This window comes from Podarcis muralis, chromosome 5 (assembly GCF_964188315.1).
Source record: "Podarcis muralis chromosome 5, rPodMur119.hap1.1, whole genome shotgun sequence".
NCBI lineage: Eukaryota > Metazoa > Chordata > Lepidosauria > Squamata > Lacertidae > Podarcis > Podarcis muralis.
Window position 1 is genome coordinate 60,706,493 of NC_135659.1, and position 15,443 is coordinate 60,721,935.

General features: G+C 41.3%; 1 protein-coding gene across 27 annotated transcripts in view; it reads left to right on the top strand.

Moving 5' to 3' along the window:
- Positions 1–15,443, top strand: part of NFASC (neurofascin) — a 187,104-nt gene that overhangs the window by 127,330 nt on the left and 44,331 nt on the right. For 19 of the 27 annotated variants that reach the window (XM_077928985.1, XM_077928983.1, XM_077928987.1 and 16 more), the window contains 4 exons: positions 2,467–2,582; positions 7,566–7,770; positions 10,238–10,360; positions 11,088–11,261. The exons of 2 other annotated variants lie outside the window; for them this stretch is intronic. In XM_077928985.1, the coding sequence (XP_077785111.1) occupies positions 2,467–2,582; positions 7,566–7,770; positions 10,238–10,360; positions 11,088–11,261 (618 nt within the window). Of the gene's footprint in view, positions 1–2,466; positions 2,583–7,565; positions 7,771–10,237; positions 10,361–11,087; positions 11,262–14,848; positions 15,010–15,443 lie in introns of those variants that run through there. 6 more of the 27 variants (XM_077928995.1, XM_077928996.1, XM_077928997.1 and 3 more) reach the window with 4 other exon arrangements.

Here is a 15,443-nt window from a genome sequence, read left to right on the forward strand (position 1 = left end):
AGAAAAGGAATTTGGCCGCTCCTTTCTTGCTTTGCAAAATAAAGCTAAGTAGCAGTTGCATGCAACTATGAATGACTTGTTTTTTCAGGACCAAGGACAGCGTAGCCAGCCTCTCAAAAGTGCTTGCTTATCAAAGCTTTATCAGCTTGAAAGATCACAGAATTCACTTCTATTCCTATTAATAAGTAGAGTAACCCTTTCTTCCAGGTTGTATGTAAGGTCACAGTGTGTAAATGGGAGTGGGGAATCCGTTTTATAGTAAAATTTTGCTGCACCAGAAATCACAACTAGTTCACACATCAATGCTGTGTTAATTAATTAACCATTTGCAGTGGGGAAGGTGAGAAAATGGGTAAACTGATGCTGTTGATGATGTTTTCAGTTGTGCATATCCTTCATGGCTGCAGTTCACAAGGGGGCAGGGAGGGGGGAAGATGAAGAAATGCCTTTCATCCTCAACTTAGTAGGCTGCATAAAGAAATACAGCATGGTGTCTGGGTTTTCTTCCAATTAAAATGTAACTGTTCACTTAGGGTTGTCATATTTCAAGAAGTGAAAATCTGGACACAAAAGTTGTTGAGCTAGGGGGGGGGCAAATTGTTGAGTTTGTTGGTTTTTTTCAAAATCTCCCCCAAAAAGTTGAAGTTTCTGAGCTATTTTTAAGGAAATTCACCACCAAAAAGAATGGGTTGCCATATACCCGGCTTTCCCTGCATATTTTTTTTGATTTTTGTAAATTCCGCCTGGATGCTATTTTCCGGCTATGGCAGCCCTATGTTCACTGCAAACTGAAGTGCTGTTCTCAAACTATCCAGATACATTGTATGTAAACTTGCATCTAGTCAGTTGCCCGGTAGACGTTTTTCATTTTGTTTTGTCTTTTGTTATCTACACTTTTTGCTATTATCTATGCTCTACCCAGCCCTGGAGGAAGGGGCAGTAAGAGCAAATCAGCTGTTCCCCACCACATGGTGTTCAGCCACAGGAAACACTTTCCAGCAACAGCTGTTTCCCTCCTCATTGGCCTGAGCATCATATTCTGTCCCCAGGGAATGGGAAAATACATAAGCAGGTTTTTCCTCCCATCTGCTCTGTAGCCCAGCCAGCCTGCTTACCAGGAAGCCTCTCATCCTGCTGGGGTAGCTTCCTTGCTGTTTAAAGAGGAAAGCGCTTTTTTAAAAAAGGAAATGAATAACAAGCAAGGCAATAAACTGCATTGGTATTTTGAACAATAAGAAGCTACAGCGGATGTAGTAACTGAACAAGTAGAATCTATTTTACCAAAGAGATAAAGTAAAGAACTTTATAACTCCTGTAAGTAGTACAATGCAGGCATTTTCAAATTCTGATTGTAGATGACTAAGCAGTCAATAGGCCAAACGCTTCCCTGGAAACCTTTTTAATCACATACCGCCTTTTACTTAGGGCAGAGTGGTCTTGTGGGGTTTGTTTGTTTTTATGGCGCTGAGAGATATGAAACAAGCTTGATTGTTCATGGCATGTATACTTTCCCACTGTTCTGTCTTATAAACAAGTTTTGCAGGGTGGGTGGGTTTGAGATTGTTTCAAAAATCAGTAATATCTGTTTAAACAGAAGTGCCAAGAGAAGGAACAAGTTTCTAAACCACTGGTACCCAACATGGTACCTTCCAGGTGTGTTGTTGGACTGCATCAGCCCATCTCAGTACTTTTAACGGTCAAGGGTAAAGGGAGTTGCAGCTCAACAACATCTGGAGTCAAATATGTCTCTGTCAGGCCACCAACTCTCCTTAAAGCTATGGACAAAATGTTTCTGCACTTATTCCCTGCAACAGGAGTAACTTTTCTCTGGGTTAACAACTGCTGGATAAAGAAATTTACCTCATAGGTTCCATGGGAAATATTTGCCATATCAATATTTTGCAAATCTCTCTCAGAGAGACAGTTCTGAAGCTGAAATTTAAGACCTGCTGCTCGCCTGTGCTGTGAGGTGTTCTCCTCTTAAATGGGCATTTCTCCATCTGAAATTGCTTACTACTGCTTGTGGGGACTTTCAATTGTAAATGATTTTATGGGCACAGCATGAACTTGGTTTGTTGTGAATCAAACACCTCTGAATTTAAAAGGCATTTGTATAAATCTCTAGAGTTGGCAGTTTTCTGTTTGTCAGGTAAACTGTGAAAACCTATGAGGGCACTGTAACATTGTGAGTGCACTGGTGAGGTAGGCAGAAAAGAGAAATGTGAGAAATACAGGAAACTGGCACCAGAGTAGATGGATCCCGCCATCATGCAAACGCTTGTCAAAAATGTGCACTTGAAATTGCTTTCTATCTCCACATGATGGCAGCAATGTTTAAGAGCAGCCTCCTGTTTACATGATTTTCTTTTGGGTAAACCACTGCAGCATCTAGGGAGGGAAATGGGGATTTTCTTCAAATTTCTGTGTATGCTTAATATCTGCTTTGCTTTATTCTTGGCAACTTAGATCCTAAGGCCGCTCCCACTGATATTAGACTCAAAGTTGTAAACAGCACAGCAATCAGCCTGCAATGGAGTAGAGTGTACCCGGAAACCGTCCAGGGACAACTTAAGGAATACAGAGTGAGCAAAACCAAAACCCAATCACATTAATGTGGCTAACACCCAACACTAATGATGACTGATGGTTACATTGTCTTTTACACAATGGAGATGACATGAAACACCCAGAAATTGCTAAATGGCATTGAAGACTATTATTATGTAGACAATAAGTATTTGCAGTTGTGTTGGTGGGCAGGTGATAAGTAAGGGGATTGCTGAGATACAGAAACCAAAATATTATTACCAGTTGTATATATCCCCTCCACCCACTTCAAAGAGCTTAGGCAAGGAGACCAGCCTTTTCCTTGAAATTTATGCAGTTTTAAATTAGTGTGCCAATTGTGGTTTCCTCCAAGAACCCACCAAAAAAATAATTCTGTGATTTGTTTTGAAGGATTGCTTTTGGGGGGGGGGGGGTAGGGCTGGGGGAATGAGGAAGGGAGACCAGAGAGACAAAGCATTTTTTTTAAATTGCTCTTTTTCAATAGGGAATCCAATCCAAGTTCGATTTTAGCAATTCTTCATCCCCTATTTTGAAGAAAGCCTGTTTTGATCTTTTGAATGTTAATTGGATTCTTCCTGATTCAAAATCATGAGTTTGCTTGAATTGAAAGCAAAAAAAAAGTCTTCATTTCAAAGACTCATATACATATGTGCAAAAATAAATTTGATCTCTGCGTTTATTACAATTTAGATTCTCCGTTCTTATGGACTGGCACATTTTTTTAACCTGTTGTATTTCATGTTCTAAAGTTGTGCTATTGAGAGATATGTTTCTACCATTTGGAAGGCAAAAATGTGCTTCCCATAAGCATTAGAAGCCATGTAACATTCTGATTGTGCATAGGGCAACACATTAGGTACCTTCCTAGCCAATCATATCCAAAGTACACACTATACATTCTAGACATCTCTAGGGAACTTCTAGACCAGCTGTTCATTGAGCATTCATGCTGTTATGTTTGTATGGAGGTTCTACAAGGTTGCCGGATAGTGGCTGTTACTCCATATTTTCTAGAACACTTGTCAATTGCTTTTCTTTTTCAGTGAGAAAAGTAACAAAGTAATTGCACTAGAAAGTGTGAGATAACATATATTTTTTTCTGAATGAGCAGCCTGTCTGGAAGCACCCCTAGTTGTGAACATCCAGTTATTGCTCAGTCAGTTAGAAACAGAGAGTTCCAAGTAGCTGCTATCTTATGAGGTCTTTCTGCTTACAAAACAAAACCAACAAACTGTTTTTAATGTGGTTAAGAAAATCAGCTCCTAGAGCAGTTTCCCCTGACTTCTATGTCATCCCCAGTGTGTATTTAGCATGTCATTAATCAATACACTAAAGTTCTGTTTCGGCCTAGTCAGAATTCAAGGATTGTGCTCAGGGATAATAAAAAATGTCTCCAGAAAGCCAAACATGTTCTGTCCTCAAGTTCATGTTTTTTTCTTTCTCTCTCTGTTTTCTGTCTTACCAAACAGAAAACAAGCAAAAACTCACACAAATCAGCAGCGAAATACTTTTTTTCAAAATTGATTTATATCACTGCCCTGGGATCTTTGGATAAGGGGTGGGATATAAATCTAATAAATAAAATAAATAATAAAATATATTTGAAGCATTTGCACATTTCTCAGATCTGAGAATTTTCATTCATAGGGTATATTTTGTTTTGTTTCTGCCTCTGTACTGGAGTCTGGTGTTATATATATATATATATATATATATATATGGTTTTGGTGTCCTCGGGTGTCTTCCCGTGTAAAAGTTGGGGTGTCTAGGCGACGTTTCGACGAGGTCTCACTCGTCATCTTCAGGCTGGTGCTTTCGGCTTCTTGTTACTGGAACAGAGCAGGATCTCAGTGTTTGAGTTCCTATAAATACTGTTGAGGAGGTGTGGCCTCTAATGTTCTTGGGCAGAGAGGAAGTTCCCAGGCTAGTGTGCCTTTTCTTCTTTTGTTTCTTAATTACTTGAGGGATATCTTGAGTGATTTCTTGAGTTGTATCCTGAGTACCACTTAGGTGGGTCATTAGGTGTGGATTAGTTGCTAAAGCCTTTGTGTCTTGACCTCTTGAACTTTGTGAAGAGTTTTTCTGAGAAGATGGTTGTACTGCATTTTGTTGTGCTCTGGCTTGGCTTCGTGTATAGGGGCGAGCTGTGGTTTTGTGGTCTGTGCCAGCCAGATCTGTGTAGGGATTGCAGGGGGGTGCAGCATCCGGAGGTGCCACCATGGTTTGGCTACTGGATGGTATCTGTAATTCATCTGTGGAGAGGGTCTGGGTTTGGGTCTGGTGTGGTTGATTGGTGATGGCGTTCTGTGTGCCTCTGGCTCTGGTGTCAGTTTTTGTGGGGAGGGCTAATTTCCAGATGTCTGGCAAGCGGGATGTGTCGTCACGCTTGTTCATGTTGTGAGGGTGTTTCTCTATCTCGATGGCTTCCATGATTATTCTCTTGTGGTGATGTTCCATGTTAAAGAGCAATTTGGAATCTGCAAAATTAATTTCGTGTCCTGTTTCTTTCATGTGTTGGAAAAGAGAGGAAGTTTTTTCTTCTTTTTTGACGGCATTCTTGTGTTCTGCGATACGTGCATTTATTCGTCTGTTAGTTTGTCCACCACTCAGACCAATAGTCAGCTCCATAGGCTCACCTCTACAAAATCTCGCTAAATTTCTCGCCAAGCAACTTCAGCCCTATGCAGAATCCATCTCTTCACACGTTCCAAACTCCTTCCAGTTCATAGAAACAATAAAGAAGCAAAACCTACATCCCAATGACCTACTTGTGAGCTTCGATGTTGTATCTCTCTTCACACAAGTGCCCATTAATGAAGCCTTGACAGCCATTCAAAACAAATACAATCCCCCCGAATACATCTTGGACCTGACCAAGCACTGCCTAACCAACACGTACTTCATCCACAATGGACAAAGATACAAACAGATAGAAGGAGCACCTATGGGATCACCCCTCTCACCGGTCATCGCAAACCTGTACATGGAACACTTTGAAACCAATGCCTTAGACAAGTCAGAACACAAACCCAAACTTTGGCTCAGATATGTTGACGACACCTTTGTAATTTGGCCACACGGGAAGGAAAAACTGGATAGCTTCCTCACACATCTCAACAGCCTACACCCCAAAATACAATTCACTATGGAAATAGAAGCCAACAACCAACTTCCCTTCCTTGACGTCCTAATCTACAAAAAACCTGATGGCTCCCTAGGACACACTATCTACCGGGAAAAAACACACACCAACCGCTACTTACATGCACAATCACACCACCACCCTGCACAAATAAACTCCGTAGCCAAGACTCTCATCTCCAGAACCAAACGCCTGGCTGACAAAAACCACTTGACAACTGAGTTACAGAATCTCTCAAATGTGTTAATTGCCAATGGATACCAGCAAAACAGGGTTACGAAGCTAATCCAAAAAGAAACACCCCCCAAAAACCAAGACACAGAAGAAAACAATGGCATGGCCCTCCTTCCTTATATCAAGGGCACTACAGATAAAATTAGCAAAATCCTCCATAAACACAATATCAAAACAGCCTTTTGCACCAACCAAAAAATAGCCAATATCCTCAGAAACCCCAAGGATAAAATCCAGTTGGAAAACCAAGGGGTCTATGAAATACCCTGCAAAGTCTGCCCAGCCACGTACATTGGACAAACTAACAGACGAATAAATGCACGTATCGCAGAACACAAGAATGCCGTCAAAAAAGAAGAAAAAACTTCCTCTCTTTTCCAACACATGAAAGAAACAGGACACGAAATTAATTTTGCAGATTCCAAATTGCTCTTTAACATGGAACATCACCACAAGAGAATAATCATGGAAGCCATCGAGATAGAGAAACACCCTCACAACATGAACAAGCGTGACGACACATCCCGCTTGCCAGACATCTGGAAATTAGCCCTCCCCACAAAAACTGACACCAGAGCCAGAGGCACACAGAACGCCATCACCAATCAACCACACCAGACCCAAACCCAGACCCTCTCCACAGATGAATTACAGATACCATCCAGTAGCCAAACCATGGTGGCACCTCCGGATGCTGCACCCCCCTGCAATCCCTACACAGATCTGGCTGGCACAGACCACAAAACCACAGCTCGCCCCTATACACGAAGCCAAGCCAGAGCACAACAAAATGCAGTACAACCATCTTCTCAGAAAAACTCTTCACAAAGTTCAAGAGGTCAAGACACAAAGGCTTTAGCAACTAATCCACACCTAATGACCCACCTAAGTGGTACTCAGGATACAACTCAAGAAATCACTCAAGATATCCCTCAAGTAATTAAGAAACAAAAGAAGAAAAGGCACACTAGCCTGGGAACTTCCTCTCTGCCCAAGAACATTAGAGGCCACACCTCCTCAACAGTATTTATAGGAACTCAAACACTGAGATCCTGCTCTGTTCCAGTAACAAGAAGCCGAAAGCACCAGCCTGAAGATGACGAGTGAGACCTCGTCGAAACGTCGCCTAGACACCCCAACTTTTACACGGGAAGACACCCGAGGACACCAAAACCTGCATTCCTGTACCCGTGAAAATCTACGAAAGCATATATATATATATATATATATATATATATATATATATATATATCCATGAGTGATTCTTGACAAATTAAAATTTCATTCTACTACTACTACTAATAATAATAATAATCAGTGAGAGATGAGGGAAGACTGCAGTTTGAAGCCTAGAAGCCTGGTCTTTGCTGAGGGGGCAGTTCTTTGATAGCCACTGCATAATCTGCCTAAATGGTTTTGACCAAGAGTCAGCTTCCATATGTCTCAGTCTCCCCATCTGTAAAATGAGCAATAAACAGTGTTGACTTCCTCCTCCCCTGTGGAATGGTTGGTAAGATCGAACTAATCCTTTCGTGGAAGAAGATCCATAGTGACTTTGTCCTTGAAATCCAGTTAAAACTCAAAGGGGAAAAACATCACTCACCTTGCATGTTTCTTGAAGGCCTACTTCTGGAGAGAAAGTAGCTTGCTGAAGAATCTATGGGTCTCTAAGAAAAAGCAGTCTATGGGTTTTACTGGAGACCGGACACGGGGCATAGTGTCCCGACTGTTTCCTTACAGCAACTACAAACTGGAGATGGTTGTAGTCAACGGGAGAGGAGATGGGCCTCGAAGTGAAACTCTGGAGTTCACAATGCCTGAAGGAGGTAGGTCTCTGCATAATATTGGCCCAGCTTGGCAGAATCCCATCCTTTTATGTGTGAAATAAGAAGGTAGAACAGAACACGGTCTTATTGAGAGCCTTAGAGCTCCTTAGGTTCTATGTCATCGGTCCCGATAAAGACTTCAAAAAGGATTTTCCACTTGAAATGAATAGTTAGGCTGGCTTCAGCTGCCAGATTACTGTGTGCTCCTGCAGTGTGGAGCAAGGCAAAAGTCAACACAGTGAAGCCCTAAGGACTGAGGCTGTTCTGATTCATGGGGTTGTTTTTCACCAGCTTCAGACTCATAATACATAATAGATTATGATAGACAAATGAATGCACAAAGAAACTAACTGAAAATCGGTGAGTTAGGCAGAGCACGATGCACTGACTTTTGACACCAGGTTTTATTTCTAGCTCTACTGTTTGTCCTCTTAGGTATTCTCAGACAAGTCTCTCTTAGCTTTATTCTGTAAAATTGGAACAGTCATGAGATCCATTGCCGCACGTGGCAGTATGATCTATGGAAGGGTTTTATGTTGCAATTACTACCTAACTCTACAAATTCCATCTGATTCTTAACATACTCAAGGATAGATTTTATGGTAGAATTGAGAGTACTGCCTGTATTTGCTTTCACAGCTAGATCAATAGCTTTTCATCAGTTCTCATAACTAGCAGTGAAAGCTTCTTTAATGTTTACAGTTGCCATCTCATATCACTCTAATGGACCATGCTTTGACTGATAAGCACCAGTGCCTTTATGATTCTAGAGATACTTAAAACCACAGAATTGCACACCAGACAGATATCTTTGTTCTTGAAGATTCTTCCAAGAATTCATTCCAGTTGTAATTTTTAGAAAATGAAATCCTGGGGTTCCCCCCCCCCACAGCTGTTGCTGGTTTTGGTAACTGGATTGAATGAAATCTGATTTCTGCCTTGCTAGTGAGCCAAATTGTGCATTTATATGTATCACACAGAAGCTTGAACTGGGTCCACTGCTTGAGTGCACTTAAAAGGTAAAGGGACCCCTGACCATTAGGTCCAGTCGTGACCGACTCTGGGGTTGCGGCGCTCATCTCGCTTTATTGGCCAAGGGAGCCGGCATACAGCTTGTGGGTCATGTGGCCAGCATGACTAAGCCGCTTCTGGCGAACCAGAGCAGCGCACGGAAACGCCATTTACCTTCCTATTTATCTACTTGCACTTTGACGTGCTTTCAAACTGCTAGGTTGGCAGGAGCTGGGATGGAGCAACGGGAGCTCACCCGTCGCGGGGATTCGAACTGCCAACCTTTCGATTGGCAAGTCCTAGGCTCTGTGGTTTAACCCACAGCGCCACCTGTGTCCCATACTTACCCACTTGCTAAATGCTCTTTTGCTATGCATAGAATTATACTGGTAAGCCCTGGAAGTTTCAGCATAAAACTCTGACCAGCTGCATATTGGAAAGGCATTTTAAAAACCCATTCCATTTCATTGTGATGCAGGGAGGTGAGAGCCCTGCATCCATTGGGTCAGTCAGCAGTTCCACACATATGTGGATCTCATCCAGGCAGCAGGCAAAGGAGGATTAAAAACATCTGTAGGAAAAGACCAAACACCCACACAAAGAAACAGCTTCACAAATGATTGAGTTCCTAATGCATTTTGAGCAAATCTCCTTTATCAAGTAAATTTCCTTCCAAGCAGTCTTTTTAAGAAGCATGGACAGAAACTACTTTATAAAAGCAATTTTCTTGACATCATTTGTGAAGCTGTCTTTTTTTACTCTCTGACCCATATACCTGCCCGTAAAGGGCATGGCAGGAGAGGGTCTTTCTCCAGCAGCCTCTTCCTACATACTGCAATACCCTGCCTGCATGCCCCCACTGCTCGACTCTCACATCATCGTCAATAGGACTTAGATGGCCTTGGCTTTGGTTGCATCATGGATAAAATGTGGCTCCTGTTGCTCAAAGTTGAGTGTTGTGATTTGTGCTCAGATAAGCTTTGTGTGCTTTGAGCATAGGAAACAGAGCTGGTTATGGTGAGGGACTTTAGCTGTGATGAAAGCAAATGGGCCAAGAAGGCACCATCCCAAAGAGATAGAATGATGAAATACATATTAGGTTATCTGTACAGTTCCAGGCAAGGGTAAGAGCTGTGAGTTTTTAATTATATGAAAACTGCATCTGGCAATAGACAAGCTCAAAGGAGTGGCTTAGCCCACAGAAGGAAGCACAACACGTGCACCAACGACTAAATTTGCACAACTATGAAACAGTAGGATAGGTTCCTGTTAATGGATATGCAGGCATGATTGTGTTGCACTGAAACCATCTTGTACACTCCTACCAAGTTCTCCATGCCACCAGACTCAAACTTTTCTATATGCATACTCTTGACCAGTCTGCCTTCTAAGTTCCCTTACCTTATACGTCTTTTTCCTCTTCCCTTTTCTCTCTCGGACCCATCTTTCCCTGAAGCACCCAGTCCCCCAAGGTATTTCCGAATCCGCCAACCAAACCTGGAAACCATCACTATGGAATGGGAACACCCTGAACACCCCAATGGCATTCTTATTGGATACACCCTTAGATACCAAGCCTGTATGTCCTGTGCTTGTTTTTGTTTGTTGTCTCTTTATTAACCAGGATTTAGAATCTAATTTATCTGGAATTAGAAAAAACAATACTAATAAATCAGTGGAGGGGAAATCAGGAATTCAGGATTTAGAATTTCTTTGGGAGCTGAATTGCATATCTTAGTGCAGGAAGATTTCATAGGAATCACTAACAGGCTAATTTCCTGACACATGTGACAAATTTTCTTACTGATCATTTTGATTCTTTAGTTAAATGTTATTTACATAAGAAGATATTTCCAAGAATATGGCCAGTGGCACCTGAAAATGTACCTCCTTCCCACCCCTTGATAGAATTTGAACAGGCATGCATCTAACTTCCTAAAATCTCCTGCCTCTAACTGTTGGAAAATGCATGAACAACGTAATTTTTGCTCAAATAATTAGTGCAAAAGCTCTCCATCATAACAAATCCCTGACTTGAAAGCCCCTGCAAAACTAACATGGTGTATTATCTTTGGCCTACATGGGAGCTAAAAGTTTAATTAGCTTAATTAAAGTTCTTCCTTCTTGAATGCATAACATTCCCCAGCCGTTTTTGCTTAAAAGTCCTCTAAAATGAACATGCCCCATTTTAAACAAAGCCAGTGCTTTTGTCAGGTGTAATCCTAGACTGGGAAGTGGTGAGATGCATAGCATAGCATGTTTCTCAAAACAAGACTGAAGCCTACACAGCCTGCCTCTCTCTCCAGTTAATGGATCCAAAAGTGGCAGAACAGTGGTGGAAAACTTCTCTCCTAATCAGACAAAGTTTATACTCCAGAGGACGGACCCCATATCACGCTATAGATTCAACCTGCGTGGCAGGACACAGATTGGGGAAGGTGAGCCTGCCACGGGGGAGTCACCACTTCCACTGAATGAAGGTAAGTGAGAACATGATGCCAGTGTAACTGGGGTGAGAGAGGTGTGCTCTCCCAAGCTGGGCATAGGAGCTGCATTCAAGAGTATTTCAGAATCCGCACACGCCTATATAAAAACCAGCCTTTGACGTGTGAGGTCTTGGCCTGCTGTAAATTGAGCAAGAAACATTTGCAGCCTCTTAAATATGCCCCCTCCCCGTCCCACAAAAGTAGCTCTCTTAATCATGTCCCATTGCCATATAAAATCCTTATCAAAACTACTTGTAAGTTCCATGTAGCTCTATGTGGGAGTTCTAAATTGTGCGATTAACATTGTGTGGAGTAGGAAAGCACCCATTGGCTCCGCTCCAGCTGTTGCTTCCCCTGCCAGTCCTGACCACACATCAGGGGAAGATCTGAGAAATGTAGGCTTTCCACTGGATTCAGAAGACATCTCCACATGACATTAGTCACATGATTTAGAATGTCCACACAACAGCTTTTGGAGTGACATTGATGCTGGGGGTGACAGGAAGTACAAGCACCTGGAGTTTTTAACAATCAAGTCGAGTATAAATTTTATGAAATAAATAAGTACAAGTGCCTCATGCTGCCTGTCCTTTGCATCTCTGCCTCATGTGAAAATTTTCAAGTCTTCATTTCTTTCCCCAGTCCCTAGCCTGTCCCTGTACTCTAGGCATACTCTATTTTTTCAAAAGGTGCAAGATAACATTGATAAAAGATTCCACGTCATTTCCCGCTGCTTCTCCTTTGTGAAATGATTTACCATAAATTATTTCTCCTGCTATGTGAGAATACAGATTTCCCTACTATAAAAGACGTTTTAAAAGGATTGTGTGTTTCAAAGGAACAGCTGATAACAGAAATTGCAAAGCAGCTTTTATGCAAAACCTCTCGATTTTATTCTATAGTCAGCTTTCCTTTAAGCTTCTATTAAGTACTTTTTTCAGTGCAAATACTGGAAGAATGAGCTTTTAATAACCATTGTTGTTCATCAAATGTATTCAAATGATTTGAATGTGTTTCCTTTTTACCCCAGCCACATTTTTAAATAGCAGTGCTGTCCTATGTATTAACGTTTCCATTGTGTTTTATTGGTGTTAAATTCAGTATTTATATTCAAGAATGATGGATTTAGCTGTATTATTTTTAAATAATCAGTGCGTTGCAGAAAAGCAGTTCAGGGGTATCATATATATCCTGCATTGTTTTTCAAAATAGTTAGTTGCATCATTTGGGTCTAAAAGATATCTTTATCCAGCAGGTTGTTTGAAGGTACCAATGGCTAAGCATCACTCTTGGCATACAGTTGCTAATTTTAGACAGGGTGGACTGATTTAAACCAAGGCGATTCAAATTATTTAAATAAGCAAGGAAATCAAGTTTCCCATTTCTATTTCGTCTCATATTTCCTAAAGTGTGATGCAGAGCTGACCAGTAGACCATGTTCATTTACAACTAGTTAAAGCAGGAATAGGGGAAATGTAGCCCTCTGGATGTTAGACTCCAGCTCCCATCATCCCTGACCATTGGCCATACTAGCTGGGGCTGATGGGAACTGGAGTCCAACAATGTTTGGAGAACAACAACTTCCCTATGTCTGAAACAGAGCATTAATTATACTATTGTTTCAGTTTTGCAACCAGGCCTTGCCTCTCATAATCAAACAATATGCATTTTGCATGTTTTTCTTTTCTTTTACCAATAGAAAGAATATCTTTAAAATATTTCCGTATAGATTCTTTCTGAAACTATGCAGATGACAGTTTGCAAGGCTAACAGCACAATTCTGCATGTTTACTTAGAAGCAAGTAGCCTTGACTTCAAAGGGGCTTTCTTCAAGTAAATGTGTTTATGGCTGTATCCTAAGGATAGAAATGTAGGAACCTTCACACCCGTACAATGTGGACTTCAGTTCTTCTTTCCAGTATTGCTCCTTTCCGCTTCACTTGCCCAGCCGCACCCTCACGGGGCGGTGGGAGGGGGGAGTAGCAAACAAAAATGAAGTGCTTATGGCTGATAGATCAAAGCAGGACTCATTGTTATTGGGCAGACTAAAGCAGTTTATTTTCATCTGGTGAAAATAAAGTGCCTATGTTTGGTAGGTGGAGTGTAAATCTTCATTAGTGAGAAACGATCAGCTTGGTTTTTCATTTACATATAAAAGCCATCTTTATCGGGTAGAAGACATGCAGTTAGAGATTGACTGTAGAGTTAACACACCACTGTAACTATGACTTTGCAACAAAGAGAGAGAGAGAACCTCAATAGGCTCCTTGGGTTTGGCAAAGGAGATGTACAGTAGTTCTTCCACCATTGGCCATCCCACTCACTTGCCTGCATGGAATTCCTTGTTGCCTAGAGCAACCAGGCTAGTTGATAAATTCAAGGGTGGACAGGCATGCCTGTAGCCTCATTACTTAATGTCAAACTAGATGATTATGAGAAACTTAGTATTTATAATTTAGTTATTTTTCATCTAAATACCTGTGTGTATGGAGTGGTATACCAATTTAATACATAATAAATTAAGTTTTTAGATTTTAAAATTAATCATCATTTTTTTAACCCATTCAAGTTTTTAGGCAATAATAGTAATTCATTCTCTCTGTCTACATCTCTCTCACACACTTTCTGATTCTCAAATATATGTTTGTGACATGATTTTATCCAACATTAACAGGTTTCAAAGTTGACTAACATGCCAGTAACTGTTTGTGTTTGGCACTGCTGGGTCTTTTGCAAAGTAGATTGCTTTACTTGAGGTTTATTTTTACCTTTAAATGTACTTATTTGTAATAGATTGCCATTCTTTCAATGCAATAAGAGCTAGACTGTAAATCAGGAAAACAATTGCTTGATAGGCAATCATTTTCACCACCACCACCTTGCTTGCCATAATAATTTCAGATTTTAAGCAGCTCTCAAGTTTTTATTTTACTGACATTAGCTTCCAGCTTCTTGTATGTTGTGTTGATTGGCTCGCTATGTATCTGCCCACTCACAGGTCCATTAAGTACAATTTTCTCCCTTTTTTGAAATTTGACATGTTTCTCAGGTTAGCGTATACCAGATTTGCACTAAACAAGTAGAGAAGAACTGGCTTTTGGGCAAGCAGGCTGTACTGATGCAAGCTTAAAACAACTCAAGAGGGCAAAGGGTTTGAACAGAACCCCATGACTCCAACACCACCAACACTCCACATTAGGTGTCTCCTAGCTTCCAGCCAGGTTCCAGACTAACCCCACTCCCAAACTAGGTTCCTTGCCCCTAAAAGCCCCTTGCAGGTTTTATCTGCTTCCTGGCCTTTTCTAGCCTTTTAGGAAACACCCAGGCCACTTGGGGTCAGTAGGCACACCCCTGGCACCATGGCATCTCCCTTTGCTTACTCCCTTTTCCTTGGCAGTTTCACAGCAGTAGAATAGAATTATTTCCAGTGGTCTCTGGTTGGAAGATCACCTTTTCTTTTACTAGAACCCATATGAAAACAACCTTACATGATAATGCAGTACTTTGGTATAGCAGTCGCCATTTTCATCCCAGAAGTCTCGTGGGAATGACACTTTGTCATCACCTACTGTCGTTCCCAGATAGATTCTGGCAGAAGAAAATGGCTGCCAGCAGCCTGCTGGGAAGAGCTTTGTTTGCTACCTCGGGTAAGTCCCTTATTTTTCTGCCCTTCATGACCCTCTGTCCAGAAGACACCACCTCTCCTGTTGCACTGCTTACAAAATAAATGCGGTGAGGGGGCCATTTTGTTCAACCAATGATGCTGCTTGATCAAAATACCCATCCATTCTGAGAGAAGCAAAAAGAGAGAGAGAGTTTTTTTTATTAAGGCTAGCAAAAGTTCTTAGGGGTATTGGACAAGGCTGCCAGTTGTTGACTTCAATAAGGGCTTGGCAATAAAACTCATTGAGTGACTTTGGGCAGATTCTGACAGGGCTGTAGATACAACAGTTGCTCTGCCATGCAGTCTGTTCCCCGCCTCCCCAGGACAGAACTGCACTGCCCAGAAGACAAGTATTTTTGCAATGAGATATTAGAGTACAATTAAGACTGTGATGTAGAAGTTTTTAGAGGATAATCTACAATATGTTCTACAATTATTTCTTTTCATTAATGCTAAGGAAATGGTACTTTCTAGGGAAAAGGTTTCCTACATGGTAATAGTCTTTACGGTTG